The sequence below is a fragment of the Sciurus vulgaris genome, assembly GCF_902686455.1.
Source record: "Sciurus vulgaris genome assembly, chromosome: 5".
Taxonomy (NCBI): Eukaryota; Metazoa; Chordata; class Mammalia; order Rodentia; family Sciuridae; genus Sciurus; species Sciurus vulgaris.
The window spans coordinates 68,062,886-68,082,641 of NC_136465.1; the positions used below are offsets into that span (position 1 = coordinate 68,062,886).

A 19,756-nucleotide genomic window follows, 5' to 3' on the forward strand; every position below is an offset into this window, starting at 1 on the left:
TTAACAATTCCCTCCTTCCAGAATACTTGCTCTGCATGACTCCTGAGGTTCATCTATAAACGGTCAGATCATCAGCTTTTATACCGTTGCCACAGCCTGGCTTTTAATCTCAACTCAAATCCAATACTCTTATCAAACTGCCAAATAGACCACCTGACCTTCATTCTCAGGATGACATCTGCCCTAACTATAGCTGAACTTTTCAGGTCCAGCCTCTATACAGGTCTCTCTTCAGTTCCTTTGGTCTACTTAGTATTTGGTTGCAGTCTTGGTCACAAGCCTACATATCTCAAACAGAATTGAGTCCTACTATGACAATATTAATACAGTAAATATCAAACAACCAAATACAAGAAAAAAAATTTCTCTTTAATCTACTGCAAATGGACTTTGACTTTATTTCAAATAGAATGTTCCAATCTGTTCTGGAGTTATACTCTTGAGGACAGGTAATCTGAAAATGTGGATCAATTTATTGTCAGGATCTTTAAATGGGAAAACAGAGTCAAGTGGTGGGTGTCCATGCATGAGATGGAGTTATAGTTCCAAGAAAGTACCTATTTTAGCAAGGATTATTTATGTAACATAGATGACTTTAGGCCAAATTTTAGATTGCTCTTAGACTCCTTAATTCTCCTTAAAAAGTATATATAATATGATATATACATGATGTATGTGTATATATTATATATACACTTTCATGTACATATACATATACATAAGCTTATATTTATAAAATAACATAAAATTATAAATATGTGTATGCTATATTCACATGTAAATATATATAAATATATGTGTATGCTATGTTTATAATTTTTATAAATTTATATTTTAAAATTTAATCAATAATATAGACAACACAAATTATATAACAACTCTAGTCTCACAATCCAGACTTCATAATTATTATGATTTTGTCACATGTGCTTAATTTTTTTTATTTCCCAAAGATATAAAACACTATGAATGTATCTAAAAATGCCTTAAACCACCATTCTTAGTCCTATTCCCTCTCCAGCTTCATCCTACAAATTTTTTTTAATGTATCAGTTATTTAATTTAGGTTCTTGGTAAGAAATTTAGAACCCCAATTTGTGAGGGTAAATTCCATTTGTTAGAGCAAAAACAGATTGCATGTAGCCCTGGAGCTGAGGAATAGCTTTGATTTTGGGTAAAATGTGTGAGTACACAGCTTTCTGATCAACCTGCTCTGTAATCTTGTATTTCTTTTTCTCTGTGTCGCAGATTTCACCTTCCTGGTGTCTGGGCTTCCTCAACTTCTTCTTCTTGAAGTAAGCATCAGTAAGGTGTTTTGGGATTTTCACGTTGCTGATATCAATCTTTGTGGAGGTGGCAATAACAAATTTCTGATGTGTTCTATGCAGAGGAACTCGATTAAGGGAAAGAGGTCCTGTCACAAGTGGCAAGCCACTGCTCAGCTGCTTCACTCTCGCCTCTGTGGCACCCAGTGAGGATGATCAAGATGGTCCCTGGAGTGATGCTGGCTCACAGTTTTCGCACATGCTGACTGAAGGGCTTTTTGCCATGTCTCAACAGCTTTCGTGGCACATCCTCAGTTGGATAGTATCTAGGCATTTTGTGAAGCTTAACCACTCTGGTTCCACCATTCTTTTCACCACCAACTGGTTTTGTGACAGTAGCAAGAACTTTCTCCTTCTTCTTCTTCTCAACCTTGGATTTAGCAGCCAAGTTCTTCCTCTTGTACATGGCCTTTTGGGAATACATAGCAGACTGGGAGTATCTGCCAATTCCTCTAACCAGGACAGGGTTTCGGCTGCAGTGGGGCTTCCCTTTCTTGGGTTTCTTATCCTTAGGGTCTCCCTTTTTAACCTTGTCAACAGCATCAGCCTTCTTGGCTCCAGGTTTCTTCTCCTTAGTGTTGAGCTTCTCAGCCTTTTCACCCGCCATCTTGCAAGATGAGAAAGAGCCCTACAAATTGACATGTTTTTTTTTTTTTTTTAGTTCCAGTAAAAGTCATTTTACTCTTCTTGTTGTTTTGCATCTTGTTTTTAGTCCCCATGTTCTGTTTTGCTTTATCAAGATCGGATCTCACTATGTGACCCAGACTGGTCTTGAACTCCTAGCCTCAAGTGATCCTCTTCCCTCAGCCTCCTGAGTAGCTGGGATACAGGTGTGTGCTATCACTCCTGGCTATAATTTACTACTTTAAAGTGTATGTATAGTTCAGTGTTTTGGGTATTTCCACAAGATAGTGCAAACATCACCACTATGTAACTTTAGAACATTTTTATCTCCCCCTTAAAGAAACGCTATATGAGTTAGCAGTCACGCTCCATTTTCTTCTTACCCCATTCCCTAGCAACCACTAATATACTTTCTGTCTCTGTCTCTATGAATCTACCTATTCTGGACATTTCCTATAATTGGGGTCATACTATCATTATGTGGCCTAATAAGTCTGAGTTCTTTTACTTAGAATGAAGTTTTCAAGGTCCATCCATGTTGTGACATGCATTAGTACTTCATTTGTTTTTATGGCTAGTGCATTTGGTTTATCAGTTGATGGGTATTTTCATTGTTCTCACTTTGGGGCTCTTATGAATGATGCTGCAATGAACATTCATGTATGTGTTTTGTGTTTTCTCTTGAAGATATATATATATGTGTGTGTGTGTATATATATATATATATATATATACACATACATACACATACATACACATACCTATAGATATTGCTGGGTCATATGGTAACTCTATGTTTAATTTTTTAAGGAACTGCCAGATGGTTTTCCATAGCAGCTGCACTGTTCTACATTCCCACTAGCAATATATGAAGGTTTCAATTTTTCCACATCCTTGCCAACACTTGTTATTTTCTGTGTTTTTCAAATTATAGTCATTCTAGTGGGTTATGAAGTGGTAACTCATTATGACTTTGACTTGCAGTCCCCTAATGACTAATGAGTGTACATTTCTCATATGTTTATTGATTACTTTTAGATCTTCTTTAGAGAAATGCCTATTAAAATCTTTTGCCCTATTTTTTTTTTTTTGGTGGAGTGAGGGATGTTAGACCTGGGTGGTGCCTCTGAGCTAGTTCCCCCCACTTTTATTTATTTTTTTTAGACAGAGTCTCTCTAAATTGTTGAGGCTGGCCTTGAATTTGTGATTCTCCTGCTTCGGCCTTCTGATAGATGGGATTACAGGTATGCACCACTATGCCTGGCTGAGTCTTTTGTTTTGTTTTGTTTTGTTTTTCAAGATTGTTTTGGCTATTCAGTATTCCTTGCTTTTCTACATGAGTTTTAGTATCAGTTTATCCATTTCTGTAGAAAAGATAGCTGGAAATCATAAATCTTTAATTCATACCAAACTCCCCACTAAAATATCATTTATGAGGATTGGTACCTTGTCTAACTTGGTCATGTTATATCTCCAAAGCCCAGTACACACCTAACTTAGAATAAGCTCAATATTTAGTGAAAAAAAAAAAAAAAAAAAAAAAAAAAACCCTACAATTTTAAGAGCAGCAGTAAAATATACCCAACCTAAGACACGGGCAGTGGTCCACATGCAATCCCAGTGACTTGGGAGGCTGAAGCAAGAGGACTGAAAGTTCTAGGCTTGCCTTAGCAACTTCAGTGAGACACTGTCTAAAAAAAAAAAAAAAAAAATTAAAGGGCTGTGGTAGTAGCTCAGTGGTAGAGCGCTTGCCTAGCACATGTAGGCATTGGGTTTGATCCTCAGCACCACATAAAAATAAATAAATAAAATAAAAGGTATTGTGCCATCTACAACTAAAAAAATTTTTTTTAATTAAAAAGGTCTGGGGATGTAGCTCTGATGGAGCACTCCTGAATTCAATCCCCAGTACAAAAAAAAAAAAAAAAAAAAAATACTCAAGCCATGAAATGGAATACTATTATTCTTTAAAAAACACTTTCTGTATGTAGCCCTAAACAATACTTTGGCTAGTTTTGCCTATTTACAATGTTCAGTGCCAGGCACGGTGGCACATGCCTATAATCCCAGCAAGTTGGGAGCCTGAGGCTGGAAGATTGCAAATTGGAGGCCAGCCTTAGGAATTTATTGAGGTCCTAAGCAATTCAACAAGACTTGTCTCAAAACAAAAATAAATAAAAAGGAAAAGTTGATGTTTTATAAGTGAAACAATGTTGCATGCTCTCTTTTGTAACTTGCTTATTTCAAAAAATATGTTTGGAGATTCATTCATGCTTATACATGTAGTTGATCATTAATTTTCACTGCTTGGCATTTAATTGAATAAATATATAGCACTTTATCCATATATTTTTTTTTCTATGCTTTTTTTCTTTTCTTTTCTTTTTTCTTTCTTTCTTTTTTTTTGGTACTGTGGATTTAACCCAGGAACACTTAACCACTGAGTCACATCCCCGGCCCTTTTTATTTTTTATTTCGAGACAGGTTCACTAGGTTGCTTATAGCCTTACTAAGTTGCTGAGGCTGACTTTGAACCTGTGAGCCTCCTGCCTCAGCCTCCCAAGTTGATGGGATTTCAGGTGTATGCCACTATGCCAGGCTAATCCTAGACCTCTGCTATGATAAACCAATTTAAGCTTTTTTAGGTGCTAGGGATTGAACTCAGAGTTTCATGCATGCTAGGCAAGGCAAGGACTTTACTCTTGAGCTATCTCCCCAGTCTTCCTAATCTTTGAAAATTGAAAATGTTTTTATTTTGCCTGCACTCTTTTTTTTTTTTTTTGGATTTAGATACTGAGCATTTTATATTTTATAGAAAGAAATTCTCTGTTTTGTTAATGCTTATAGTTTATACTACAATTCCTGCCAAAATCTTCATGAAATTTATCGGTTGCATTTGTTTGTCATTTTCACAATCGCTCAGTGCTGGGGACTCGAACCCGCACCTCCAGCATGCGAGGCAGGCACGCTACAAGTTGGGCTATATGGCCTGCACTCTTCACAAAATTTAAAAGGTTGGTATTAAACATAGTTATTTCTTTTCTTGAACATTCTAAAACATGCCATTTTGGATTAACCTTCAAATTATCAGGGCAAAAAAGATATACAAATAGAGCATATATTTTAACACAGGATAAATTTGTTTACAATTATGACAAAAATACCTTCAATTTTCAGACATTAAAAAAAAAAAAAAAACCCTAAGCAAATAAAAGGTATTTTGGGTCAAGTTATTTCTTAGTACAAATAATATATCAAGTCAAACAGTTTTTCAGCCAACAGCATTAAAAAATTTGCCATTATTAATTGTTAAACAATACATTTACATGGTGAAATAAGATATAAGACAACTTACAGAAACAAAAAAACTCAAAAGTATTCCAACTCCTAAAATAAGAAGTAAGAAATATACAAATTAAAAAATTTAAAATGTTTCTTGGAAAATTTTTATGCCTTACTTGTACTCTCAAATTCACTTGAACTGCTTGACATATATAGTTTAATACTTAAGAAGACTGTAGCTAAATTATTTAATAATATTTATAGAATGTTACCTCTCTGGGTAGACATGTTTCACACAATAGTTCTTAATTAAGAACAAATCACTTGATAGTTTTAATCGCAACTTATGATTGACTGATAAATGGATTAACAATCTATTCAGTAATTTAGACCAATACAAGGAATAATCTGATAAATGCTTACTGTGCAATTCTGTCAACTGGTAAAGTCAAGAATTTGACAGATATTTCACTCAGTTGGATTACATGTTTCCATGTGTGTTAGGGTAAAAAAAAATAGGTATACAATGTCAAGCTTTTTCCTGTATCTTTTTTTGTTTGTTTGTTTTAAAGAGCAGTTCAATGATTTGGTGGGGGGTGTTGGTTAGTACAATACAGAGAACAGGAAAAGTATAAAATGGCACTTAACATCAATGCCAGTTTTTATCTCATTAGGGCAATAACTAAGGATATTACCAATTTTTGTGTTATTTCCTTTCTTTAGAACATAAATCAAAGTCATTAAATTGAACTTGAGGTATATACATAATACATACACAACCTTAAGCAAAATACTTTTTTTAAGTAACATGACATTTAAAATATTGGAAACAGTATCTGTGCTGATTTGTATTTTGACTTAGGAACAAGAGAACAACATTCAATTAGGGAGGGGTATACTGATAATAAAGCTCTTAAAGTTCAAAACATCTTCCTCTCCCTTTGTACTTACCACAGGCTATACATTGTCCTGAGAGGATTCATTGAGAAAAATTTCAATCACAGCTTTAATAAAGTACTTTGGAAGGAACTAATGAGAAAGCAAATTGGAAGGTGAGACTTCATCTTGTTTTCAAATAAGTGGTCTTAATTTTTCTTCTTATAGAAAAAAATTGAAATCAGTTTATTATAAATATATCTAAACCATTAATTTTTGCAGCTTTCAGGTAAAGTCCAGCACTTTGTTTATGCAAAGTCTATGAGAGGAGGTCAGTAGAGATCATCTAATCTTAAGTCGCGACATCATCCATTCAAGTCCTTGGCATAACCCCTCGCCAGTAAGAGCACAGCATGCCTGGATATGCCACTGATGATCTTTAATAGACGTTAGCTTCAAAAACTGGGAGATTTCTGCTACACTCATGCATTCTTTAACATCTTGTTTATTAGCAAAAATCAGTAATCCAGCTTTTCTTAGGTCCTCATGTGCTAACATTTTGTGGAGTTCTTCTCTAGTTACAGAAATCCTCTCTCTGTCTGTACTGTCCACAACTACTATTACAAACTCTGTATTAGTATAATAAGTATTCCAGGAAGAACGAAGAGATTCTTGGCCACCAATATCCCACATTAGGAAACGTGTATTATTAATCACTATCTCTTCTACATTACTTCCTATCGTAGGGGATATATGTACAACTTCATTCATAGAAAATTGGTAAAGGATGGTAGTTTTTCCTGCATTATCCAATCTAACAATGATAACTTTGTGCTCCTGGTGATTGAACAGTCTCCATATTCTGGTGAAAAGAATTCCCATTCTCGGGCAGCGGACCCCCTCCAGCCACCCGGGCTGCTGGGCCTCCCCTGGCTCAGGCTAAAGGATAGAGAGACGCGCTGGAGCCTCCGCCTCTGCTGCTGTTGCTGCCGTTCTGCACTGACCGCCGGCCCGCTTCCAGGGAACCCGAGGGAGGCCAAAACCCAGGCCGCCCTGCCGAGCGCGAGGCCCCGCCCTGCCGCCGCAGCACTCACCTGGCTCGCGGACATCGCCGCGTCCTTGTCTTGCCTGCACTCTTGAATGAAAATTTATCTGAATATAGAAATCTAAGTCAGAAATGTGCTTTGTAATTCTCTCAACACTTCGAAAATATTATTCTGTTGTCTTTAGGTCTTTATTGTTTCATCTAATTGTAGTTTCTTTATCTTTTGTCTCTGGTGAATTTTATTATCTTTGTGGTAACTGTAATTTCACCATGATGTGTAAAGGTGTAAATTTCTTTTTGTTTATTTTGTGTGGCATTCATTGTGATTCCTGAATTTGAATCTGAGGATTCATATCTTTCATCACTTTTGGGAAATTTTCAATGATTATTTCTTTGAATGGCTATCTTTTAATCTCTCCCTCTTTATCTTCTGGCTCTATTTGAGTTACAGTAAGCATATCATTTTCTATATTTTCTCCTTCACATTTTGTCCTACCTTCTGGGAAATTCATTCAGTTCATTAATTTTCTCTTCAGTTATATCTAATCAGCTATTTAGCTTAGTAGGTTTTCATTTATGATTCCCAAAAGTCTCATTGTTTTGCATTTCTACCTGTTAACGTTTCAATGACTTGTTTTTTTCTTACATGTTTCTTTTAGATGCTTTATAATTTTAAAATACTTATTTTATAGCCTCAATCATATTAGTTCTAAATTAAAAACCTAGACTCAGTGAAGTACAGGCCAATGGTCATTAATTCTTTTTTTTTTTTTTTTTTTTTTTTTTTTGTCATTAATTCTCCATGGAAGGATTTTTTCTTTCCCTTATGTCTAACTTCCAAAGGCAAATAAGGCTTTCACTGCAGTGGGTTTTTTGGTGTTTTTTTTCTGACATCTAGGGATTTCATCTTCCCTCCCTGCCTCCCTTCCTTCCTCTTTCTACGCACCCCCCCCCCCCTTTTCTTTCTTTTCTTTCATAGTATTACAGATTAAACCCAGGGGTGCTTCACCACTGAGCTACACCAACATCTTGTATGATTGTATGTATGTATGTATGTACCTACATACATACTGGGGACTGAACTCAGGGGCACTTTACCACTGACCTACATCCCCATTCCTTTTTATTTATTTATTTATTTTATTTTGAAACAGGGTCTTGTTAAGTTGCTGACAGTTTCACTAAATTAATGATGCTGAACTTGAATTTGTGATCCTCCTCACTCAGCCTCCAGAGTTGCTGGGATTACAGGCCCACACCATGGCACCCATTCTAGCTTTATTTCTTGAGTATTCAGCTTTGCATTTAAAAGAAAGTAATTATGTTTATTCAGCAGTTCTAGGTATCTGCAGCAGGAGAATTTTGAGGGCATCTGTCCTGACAACTTGGCAAACTTGAAGTCTATTCATTTTTTTTTTCATTAAAATATTTCTAGAGGATCCAAGATGGCGGACTAAAGGGAGGCTGTGTTCCTTGTCACTCTGTAACTCAGGTTTCAAGCAGAGGATATCTGTTTCTTGGTGAGGCAGTTTTTGTGGCTTATCGATCCCCTGCTGTTTACGCCATTTGTCTACTCCATCACCTGCAGTCTGCCAGCATATCGACACCTTTTTGAGTGCAGATTGCTCACTGTCTGGCACCTGTCATCCGACTATTGCCTGCCTCTTGCCTGTCCATCACCTGCCTTTCACCTATCCATCACCCACCACCTGAGATTCACCTCCTGATCATCTGACAGCGGTCAGCAAACTGACTGCAGTCCACTAGTGAAGTGCCAGCTGCCTGCTGTTGCCTGGAAGTTCACTGTCACAGTACCTGCAGGTTTGATTAAATGTGGCTGCCGCCATTTTGAGACAACAGCCAGGCCCCGTAGGACCCCTGGCCAGACTGACAGAGCCCTATCTGCAGGATCCCTCAGCCTGACTAGTCACTCCCTGCCTCCAGGGCCCTCACATTGACTGACTGCTTCCTGCCACCAGGACCCCAAAACCGATTGACTGCACCCTATCACCAGGATGCCCCAGACCGACTGATTGCACCCTGCATCCAGGATTCCACAACCAGACTGACCATACCCCACCTCCAGGATCCCTGTATGACCAACCACACCCCGCCTCCAGGACCTCCAGCTGACCACACCCACACCCTGAGCTGCAGCTCCCCATTTGCCAACACATTTGGAAGCCAGACCGGCCATCTTGGATAATCCTGGAAGCCAGAGCTCTGATCTTTAGGTGGGGCAAATCCCATTCTGAGACGCCTGCTAGAGACTTGAAGCTCATTGTCAGGTACCTCTCATACATCAGACTACTGAAGACTGGGATGTTTGAATACTATATGACTGTTATAGTGTAGATTTTCTTTTTTCTCCTTATTGAAAAATTTTAAGTTTTTATTTCTTTACTTTTCTCATTCTCTTTTCCTTTTGTTTACCTGTTCCCTCAGAGTCTCTTTCTCGCTTTTCCATGCTAACAACCAACTTCTTTTGATTACTGTCTCACTCTATTATCTAGAACTTCTATATATTCTTTTCTTATCCCATTAACAGCTACATCCTACACCCCTCCACATCTTCTTTGTCCTCCATTAGAAACTACAGACCTTATTGCAAATCCATTTGTTTTACTGAAGATAATAATTGAACTCATTCTGTTTATTATGACAATATTGTAAACATCTTCATAAGGGCTATTTGGTTTCAGGTTGCATACTGTCTGAACTGGGCACTGCTAACCTATAGGGTCACTATAAACCTATAGGGGGAAAACTGCAATACCCCAGATCTGCACTGCTAGAGGGGAAGATACATGAATAACATGAAAAAACAAGGGAAGAAAATGACCCAAACAAATCTAGATTCTATATTAATAGAATCCAGTCACAGTACGGTAGAACAAATGTCAGAAAAGGACTTCAGATTATATGTGATTAAGATGATTCATGAAGCAAAGAATGAGATAAGAGAGCAAATGCAGGCAATGAATAATCATACCAAGAAGCAGTTGAAAGAGCAACTGCAGGAAGCAAAAGATATATTTCAACAAAGAGATAGAGATTCTCAAAAAAAAAAAAAAAAGACAAAACAAACAAACAAACAAACAAAAAACAAACAGAAATCCTTGAAATGAAGGTAACAATAAACCAAATAAAAAACTCAATGGAAAGCATCACCAACAGATTAGACCACTTGGAAGACAGAACCTCAGGCAATGAAGACAAATTATTTAATCTTGAAAATAAAGTTGCCCAAACAGAGAAGATGGTAAGAAATCATGAACAGAATCTCCAAGAACTATGGGAAATCATGAAAAGACCAAATTTAAGAATTATTGGAATTGAGGAAGGCACAGAGATACAAACCAAAGGAATGAACAACCTATTCAATGAAATAATATCAGAAAATTTCCCAAGCCTGAAGAATGAAATGGAAAATTGAATACAAGAGACTTACAGAACACCAAATGCACAAAATCACAACAGATCCACACCAAGGCACATTATAATTAAAATGCCTAACAGTCAAATTAAAGATAGGATTTTGAAGGCTGTGAGAGAAAAGCATCAGATTACATATAGTGGGGAAACCAATACAGATAGCGGCAGATTTCTCAGCCCAGATTCTAAAAGCTAGAAGGGCCTGGACCAACATATTTCAAGCTCTGAAAGAACATGGTTGCCAACCAAGAATCCTATATCCAGCAAAACTAACCTTCAGATTTGAAGATGAAATAAAATCCTTCCATGATAAACAAAAGTTAAAAGAATTTACAAATAGAAAGCCTGTGCTACAGGATATTCTCAACAAAATATTCCATGAGGAGGAAATGAAAAACAACAATGGAGGTCAGTAAAGGGAGGAACTACCTTAAAGAAAAATCCATTCAAAGGAGAAACCAAGTCAAGTTAAAAACCAAAAATAAGCCCAAATGACTGGGAATACAAATCATATCTCAAGAATAACCCTGAACGTTAATGGCCTAAACTCATCAATCAAAAGACATGGACTGGCAGAATGGATTAAAAAAAAAGACCCAACAATATGCTGTCTTCAAGAGACTCATCTCATAGAAAAAGACATCCACAGACTAAAGATGAAAGGATGGGAAAAAAACCTACCATACACATGGACTCAGTAAAAAATCAGGGGTTTCCATCCTTATATCAGATAAAGTGGACTTTGAGCCAAAGTTAGTCAGAAGGGATAAAGAAAGACATTTCATACAGCTTAAGAGAACCATAAATCAGGAAGACATAAGGATCGTAAATATTTATGCCCCAAACAATGGTGCATCCATGTACATCAAACAAATCCTTTTCAATTCCAGGAATCAAATAGACCATAATACAATAATTCTTGGTGACTTTAACACACCACTGTCACCACTGGATAGATCTTCCAAACAAAAACTAAACAAAGAAACCATAGAACTCAATAACACAATCAATAACCTAGACTTAATGGACATATATAGAATATTCCATCCATCCATGAGCGAATTCACTTTCTTCTCAGCAGTACATGGAACCTTCTCTAAAATAGACCATATGTTATGCCACAAAGCTACTGTTAGCAAATACAAAAAGACAGACATACTATCTTGTATTCTATCAGATCATAATGGAATGAAATTAGAAATCAATGACAAAATAAAAAGCAGAAATTACTCCAACACCTGGATATTAAATAATAGACTATTGAATGATGCATGGATAACGGAAGACATCGGGGGGAAATAAAAAATTCTTAGAGGTAAACGAGAACAAAGACATAACATATCAAAATCTCTGGGACACTATGAAAGCTGTACTAAGAGAAAAATTCATTGCATGGAGTGCATTCCAGAAAAGAATAAAAAGTCAACTAAATGACCTAACATTACAGCTCAAAGCCCTAGAAAAAGAAGAACAGAATAACAGCAAAGGTAGTAGAAGAGAGAAAATAACTAAAATCAGAGTTGAAATTAATGAAGTTGAAACAAAAGAAACAATACAAAAAATTGAAAAATGAAAAGTTGGTTCTTTGCAAAAGTAAACAAAATAGACAAACCCTTAGCCACACTAACAAAGACAAGGAGAGAGAAAACTCAAATTAATAAAATTCATGATGAAAAAGGAAATATCATGACAGACACCACTGAAATGCATAACATAATGAGAAGCTACTTTGAAAATCTATAATCCAACAAAATAGAAAACACCAAAGACATCGACAGATTTCTAGAGACATATGCTCCTCCCAAACTGAACCAGGAGGACATACACAATTTAAACAGATCAATATCAAGCAATGAAATAGAAGAAGACATCAAGAGCCTACCATCCAAGAAAAGTCCAGGACCAGATGGATTCTCAGTTGAGTTTTACAAGACCTTCAAAGAAAAACTCATTCCAATACTTCTCAAAGTATTCCAGGAAATAGAAAAGGAGGGAACCCTACCGAACTCATTCTATGAAGCTAATATCACCCTCATACTCAAACCAGGAAAAGACACATCAAGGAAAGAAAATTTTAGACCGATATCCTTGATGAATATAGACACAAAGATCCTTAACAAAATACTGGCAAACTGTATCCAAAAACATATTAAGAAAATTGTGCACCACAATCAAGTGGGATTCATCCCCAGAATGCAAGGTTGGTCTAACATCTGTAAATCAATAAATGTAATCCAGCGTGTCAATAGATTTAAGGATAAGAATCATATAGCTATTTCAATTGACGCAGAAAAAGTGTTCAACAAAATACAACACTCCTTCATGCTCAAAACGCTAGAAAAAATAGGGATAGTAGGAACATACCTGAACATTGTAAAGGCTATTTATGCTAAGCCCATGGCCAAAATCATTCTTAATGGAGACAAACTGAAAGCCCTCCCTTTAAAAACTGGAACAAGACAGGGATGTCCTCTTTCACCACTTCTATTCAACATTGTACTTGAAATACTAGCCAGAGCAATTAGACAGACTAAAGAAATTAAAGGGATACGAATAGAAAAAGAGCTGTCACTATTTGCTGATGACATGATTCTCTATTTAGAGGATCCAAAAAACTCCTCCAGAAAACTTCTAGACCTCATAGATGAATTCAGCAAAATAGAAGGTTATAAAAGCAACATGCATACATCTAAGGCATTTTTATACACAAGCAATGAAACATCTGAAAGGGAAATGAGGAAAACAACTCCATTCGCAATAGCCTCAAAAAAAAAAAAAATAAATAAATAAATTACTTGGGAATCAATCTAACCAAAGAGGTAAAAGATCTCTACAATGAAAACAACAAAACATTGAAGAAAGAAATTGAGGAAGATCTTAGAAGATAGAAAGATCTCCCATGTTCTTGGATAGGCAGAATTAATTATCAAAATGGCCATACTTCCAAAGGCCCTATACAGATTTAACACAATTCCAATTAAAATCCCTATGACATTTCTCAAAAATACAGAAAAAGCAACCATGAAATTCATCTGAAAGAACAAAAGACCCAGAATAGTCAAAACAATCCTGGACAGGAAGAGTGATGCAGGAGGTATCACTATACCAGACCTTAAACTGTACTATAGGGCAGTAGTAACAAAAATGGCATGGTACTGGCACCAAAACAGACAGGCAGATCAATGGTACAGGATAGAAGACATGGAGACATACTCACATAAGTATAGTAACCTCATACTAGACAAAAGTGCCAAAAACTTACCATGGAGAAAAGATAGCTTGTTCAACAAATGGTGCTGGGAAAACTGGAAATTCATATGCAGTAAAATGAAATTAAACCTCTATCTCTCACCCTGTACAAAACTCAACTCAAAATGGATCAAGGGTCTAGGAATTAAAGCTGAGACCCTTCACCAAATGAAGAAAAAGTAGGCCTGAATCTCCATCATATTGGCTTAGGACCACACTTCCCTAACAAGACCCCTATAGCGCAAGAAATAAAAGCAAGAATCAATAAATGGGATAGATTCAAACTAAAAAGTTTTTTTTTCTCAGCACAGGAAACAATTAATAATGTGAAAAGAGAGCCTACAGAGTGGGAGAAAATCTTTTCCACACACTCCTCAGACAGAGCTCTCATCTCCAAAGTTTATAAAGAAGTTAAAAAACTTTACACCCAAAATACAAAGAACCCAATCAATAAATGGGCTAAGGAAATGGGCAGACACTTCACAGAAGAATATATAAGGTGATCAACAAATATATGAAAAAGTGCTCATCATCCCTAGTAATTTTTTAGAAATGCAAATTAAAACCACCCTAAGATATCATTTCCAATTAGAATGGCTATTATCAAGAACACAAGCAATAATAAGTGTTGGCGTGGATGTGGGAAAAAGGCACACTTGTACATTGCTGGTGGAGTTGCAAATTGTTACAGCCACTCTGGAAAGCAGTATGGAGATTCCTTAGAAAGCTTGGAATGGACCCACCATTTGACCCAGCTATCCCACACCTTGGTTTATACCCCAAGGACTTAAAATCAGCATACTACAGTGATGCAGCCACATCAATGTTCATAGCAGCTCAATTCACAATAGCTAGATTGTGAAACCAACCTAGATGCCCTTCAATTGACGAATGGATAAAGAAACTATGGTATATATACACAATGGAATATTAGCCATAAAGAAGAATAAAATTATGACATTTGCTGGTAAATGTATGAAGTTGGAAAATATCATGCTAAGTGAAATAGGTCAAGCCCAAAAAACCCAAAGGCTGAATGTTTTCTCTGAGAATTGCATGACAACATATAACGATGGGGGGTGGTGGGGGGAAGAGAAGAATGAAGGAACTTTGAATGGTGTAGAGGAAAAAGGGGTAGGAGGGGGTGGGAATGGAAAAACAGTAGAATGAAACAGACAGTATTACCCTATATATATGTATGATTACATGAATGGTGTGAATATACATTGTATACAACCATATAAATGAAAAGTTGTAACCCATTTGTGTACAAGAATCAAAATGTGTCTGCAAAAATTAAAAATATTTTAATAAAAAAATATTTCTAATTGTGGCACAATACACATACTATAAAAATGTTAACTTTTAATAGGATGGGTAAAGTTGAAAAATGAGAGCCCATTTTTGTTGGAGCTTTAGGAAAGACTTCTTAACTGGCTAATAAGAAGCAAAGGGTTTCTAAGGAATGAAAGAGGTAGAAAGTGAATGACACATTCTGAGAATAGTAAATAGTTGGTTTGGTTGGATGAAAGTTCATGGCACATGGAATAATGTAAGTAGTGTATTAGGGACAGATTGTGGAGGGTCTTAGATTTTAGCTTAAGGGAATTTGGACTTTAAGAGCCTTTGAGGGTTTTTTGAACTCAACTCATTTTGTTATTGTTGTTGTTTTTAGCTTACTGACTTACTTTTGGTATTTTCTCTCATATTTTTATTTTTCTCCCATATTATGATAGTTGTTGAGATTCATTGTTACATATTTGCATATGTACACAGTATAACCATATGATTTGGCCAGTATCATTCCCCAGTATTTCCTTTTCCTCTCCTCCCTGAACTTAACTCATTTTGAAAGTTGGTTTTGGCAGCAATGTATAGAGTGGATTGGAGGGTGGCAAGATTAATGACAGAGAGACCAAATACTGCCCAAGTCCAAGATGTCATGAAAGCACGACAGAAAGGTCTAACAGACTCAGAGCTATTGAAATAACCAAAGTATAACTGTTGTTATTCATCAAACTGGGTCTGAAAGAAGATGCCATTATAGACCTATGACAGCATTCTCTAGGGTTAAGTTGCTTCCCAGTGGAGAAGCATTATGAACTCTTAGAGATTTGCTGATGTCCCCGAATGAAGTCACATGCTATTTGTAAAATGCCTGCTAATTAGCTTGTTGAGCCAGCTACAGTTCTCTGATCTGAACCTAGACTTGAAAAGCATGCACCGGTGCAGTTTGAAAAACAGTATTAAAATAGAGGAAGTAGGGCTGGGACTGGGGCTCAGTGGTAGGGCGCTTGCCTAGCATGTGTGAGGCACTGGGTTCAATCCTCAGCATGGCATAAAAATAAAATAATGGTATCATGTCCATGTACAACAAAAAAAATTTTTTTTTTTTTTTGGCTGCTGGGGATCGAACCTAGGGCCTTGTGCTCACAAGGCAAGCACTCTACTGACTGAGCTATCTACCCAGTCCAACAAAAAATATTTTTTTAAAATAAAGAAAATAGCATAAAACAGAGAGATCTGCAACTTGACAGAGCATAAACAACTATTCTTAGCATCAGTCAAAAGAATTTAAGTGCTCTCCTGCTCTTTGCTTCTACTGTTAACAAAATTTTCTAAAGCCAGGTGGGGTGATGCACACCTATTATCCTAGAGACTTAGGAGGTGAGGCAGAGGCCGGAGGATCACAAGTTCAAGGCCAGCCTCAGCAATTTAGCAAGGCCCTAAACAACCTAGTAAGACCCTGTCTAAAAAATGAAAAAGGTCTGGGGATGCAGCTTAGTGGTAAAAGCACCCCTGAGTACTGCCAAAAAAATAAATAAATAAATAAATAAAATAAATAAATAAATAAAAATTTAAAAAGGGCTGGAGATGTAGCTCAGTGGTAGAGTGCTCTGGAGCTCAACCCCCAGTACTCCAATAAAAATTAAAATAAAATAAAATCATTACTCTGGACCTTCAGTCTTTGAATTTTTTAGCAGGACAACTTAATCAACTGTTCCTACTAGGTTGTATGGTGGCAACCCACTTGCATTTATTTTCACATTATTCTGTATGTTCGAACTGTATGTTGTAATGTTCTTCCCCTAGCCCCTCTTTTTGTACTGGGGACTGAACCCAGGGGCGCTTTACCACTGAGTTATATCCCTTGCTCTCTTTGTTTTGAGACAGGGTCTCACTGAGTTGCTGAGGCTGGCTTCAAATTTGCAATCCTGCCTCAACCTCCAGAGCTGCTGGAATTGCAGGTATGCACCATTGCACCTGGCTCTTAAGGTTATTGTTGTATATATCCTGTTTATTAGCACTTCTTTCCCAAATCTTTCCCAAATTGTTATGGGTTGTATTATAACTAGTTTGTTTGTTTGTTTTGGTACTTGGGATTGAACCCAGGAGCACTTTACCACTGAGCTATATCCCCAAGTCCTTTTTATTTTTTATTTTGAGACAAAGTCTCCCTAAGTTGCTGAGGTTGACCTGAAACTTGCGATCCTCCTGCCTCCTGAGTCACTGGGATTACAGGCACATACCACCATGCCTGGCATGAAGTTAAGAAGTTAATTGGAAAATTCCAATTACTTGATTCTAAGAATCAGTGTTGATCAAGAAGTGGGTCTAGACAAAAGGAATTATTTTATACATATTTTATATATGTAGATGTTGAATGATATTTTGGAATCACGTTTCCTACAGGACTAAAATGCACTAGGACACACTTGCCCTTTTTTCCCCCTTTCCTTCCCTCTATTCACAATTATTGAGTACATACCATGAACTAGACATCATGGTATTTGCTGGGAGTTTCAGTGGTTTACTCTTCCATCTTAAAATAATTTGGCAATTGATGAAAAAATTTCAAGTTTGTTATTTTAAAAATGGCCAGTTCCTAGCTGGGCACAGTGGCACACACCTGTAATCCCAGCAATTTAGGAGGCTGAAGCAGGATGATATTGAGTACAAAGCCAGCCTCAGCCGATTAGCAAGGCACTTAGTAAGTCAGTAAGACCCTGTTTCTAAATAAATTATAAATGTGACTTAGTGGTTACGTGTCCCTGGGTTTAATCCCTGGTAACACACACACACACACACACACAAAGCCAGTTCTTAGATTTGGATGACATGGTATTATGTAAGACTTAGTGTTATTATTATCCTGAGTCCATACTTCCCACTATTACTGGATTTTTAAAAATCCTTTGTATTTGGTAGTGATTGGCATTTTACATAAGTTTAAGCAAATAGTACGTAGAATAGGATTTCTTTTTTTTTTTTTTTAATTAAATTTGTTCTAGTAGAGTGTGGTAGCATACTACATGGGGACTTACCTGTAGTCCTCACTACTCAGCACAGGAGATCAAGGCCAGCTTCGTCAACATAGCAAAACCCTGTCTGAAAACATTTAAAAAAAAAAAATTATGGTTGGTAGGGCACAGCGGCACATATCTATAATCCTAGGACTTGGGAGGCTGAGGCAGGAGGATCACAAATTCCAGGCCAACCTCAGCAAGTGAGACCCTGTCTCAAAATAGAAATAAAAAGGGATGGGTATGTAGCTCAGTGGTAAAGTGCTCCTGGGTTCAATCCCTAGTACCACAAAAACAAACAAACAAACAATTTAAGTTAGTAAATAAAAACATAAAATTGTATATATTAAGGAGGTAATGTGATGTTTCAATTGGAATAGGAATTCCTAACCAGGAAGTGAGTCATAAAAGTAAATATATGGTCTTAGAGGAGCAGGGACAGCCCTCTGTGAATCTCTAAATATTTGATGTATGCATTTATTTTTCTGAGAGTTATAGATGGTCAAAGGAGTCTATAATCCAAAAAAGTCTGAGTGACTCTGTTTGCTTTGCTTAATAAAGTTCCCAGAATAGTGCCTTTGCTACATACTGGTAGTTAAGTGCTTGGGCATTAGAATCTCCCTCTCTGTGTCTGAATTCTGGCTCTTCTAGTTAATAACTATGTGACCTTAAACAAGTCACTTAACCTTTTGTCCTTTGGTTTCCTCATCTGTAAAATGGGGGTAACAATAGTATTTATTATGCCATGGGGTTGTCATTACATGAGTTAATTATAAATAACTAGAAAATGGTCAACACATAGTAAATGTTGGACCTGTTAGCTATTATATGATAATTATTACACAGATGTGGCATTGATGATGGTGAAAATCAAGATGATTTATACCTTCCCTAAGCCACTAAGTAGTGAATGAAAGGTCTGGGGAATCTAGCTCAGTGATAGAGTACTTGCCTACTATGTGCAAGGTCTTGAGTTGGTCCCAAGTACTGCCAAAACAAACAAACGCCAAGAACGAAAACAGTGAATGAAAACAAATATCCACCAACAACCTTGACTAAGCAGCTGATCATTCTGGGTCAGGCTAATATAGCCCTTTTTATTCTTTAGGGCCAGCCATAGTCTTTAGTTTGGGTAGTCTCTTGACTGCTGAGCTGAGCATATTCAAGTTGAATTGTAGTGGCCAAAGCAATTTTTTACGTTAATTAATTTTGGTACTGGGAGTTGAACCCAGAGGTGCTATACCACTGAGCTACATCCCCAACCTTTTTTATTTTTTATTTTGAGACAGGGTCTCACCAAATTGTCCAGTTTAGACTCAAACTTGAGATCCTCTTGCCTCAGCCTCCTGAGTTGCTGGGATTATAGGCATGCGCCACTGCACATGGCAGAAAGACATTTTAAGTCTCTATCTCTACCCACTAACCTTCACTGCTGAAAAGATTAGTAGAATGAGATCAGATTAGAATTCATTCAAAAGGTCTTTAACTTTTTCCAGCTTTTAATGACCAAAGTTTTCTTTAGGTAATTGAATTTCAGGGTCAGCTGACCATTTTTGATTGGTCAGTTTTGCCTCCCCTCAAATGCTAGAAAGTGATTTTTTTCCCATGCATTATTT

At 36.8% G+C, this 19,756-nt stretch overlaps 1 protein-coding gene and 1 pseudogene across 2 annotated transcripts; both read right to left on the minus strand.

Moving 5' to 3' along the window:
* Positions 1 to 1,067: 1,067 nt before the first annotated feature.
* Positions 1,068 to 1,970, minus strand: LOC306662058 (large ribosomal subunit protein eL6-like; annotated as a pseudogene). The gene has a single exon. The product of its transcript is annotated as a large ribosomal subunit protein eL6-like (transcript).
* A 4,150-nt stretch (positions 1,971 to 6,120) lies between these two features.
* On the minus strand, positions 6,121 to 7,096 carry LOC306662039 (ADP-ribosylation factor-like protein 5A). Its single transcript, XM_079141523.1, has one exon. It carries the CDS (start codon positions 6,987 to 6,989, stop codon positions 6,450 to 6,452), a length of 540 nt encoding a protein of 179 aa, XP_078997649.1. The 5' UTR covers positions 6,990 to 7,096; the 3' UTR covers positions 6,121 to 6,449.
* Positions 7,097 to 19,756: the final 12,660 nt, after the last annotated feature.

What these genes read in the sequence shown, in the direction of transcription:
- LOC306662039 (XM_079141523.1), bottom strand. Translation starts at nt 6,989, where the DNA reads ATGGGAATTCTTTTCACCAGAATATGGAGACTGTTCAATCACCAGGAG.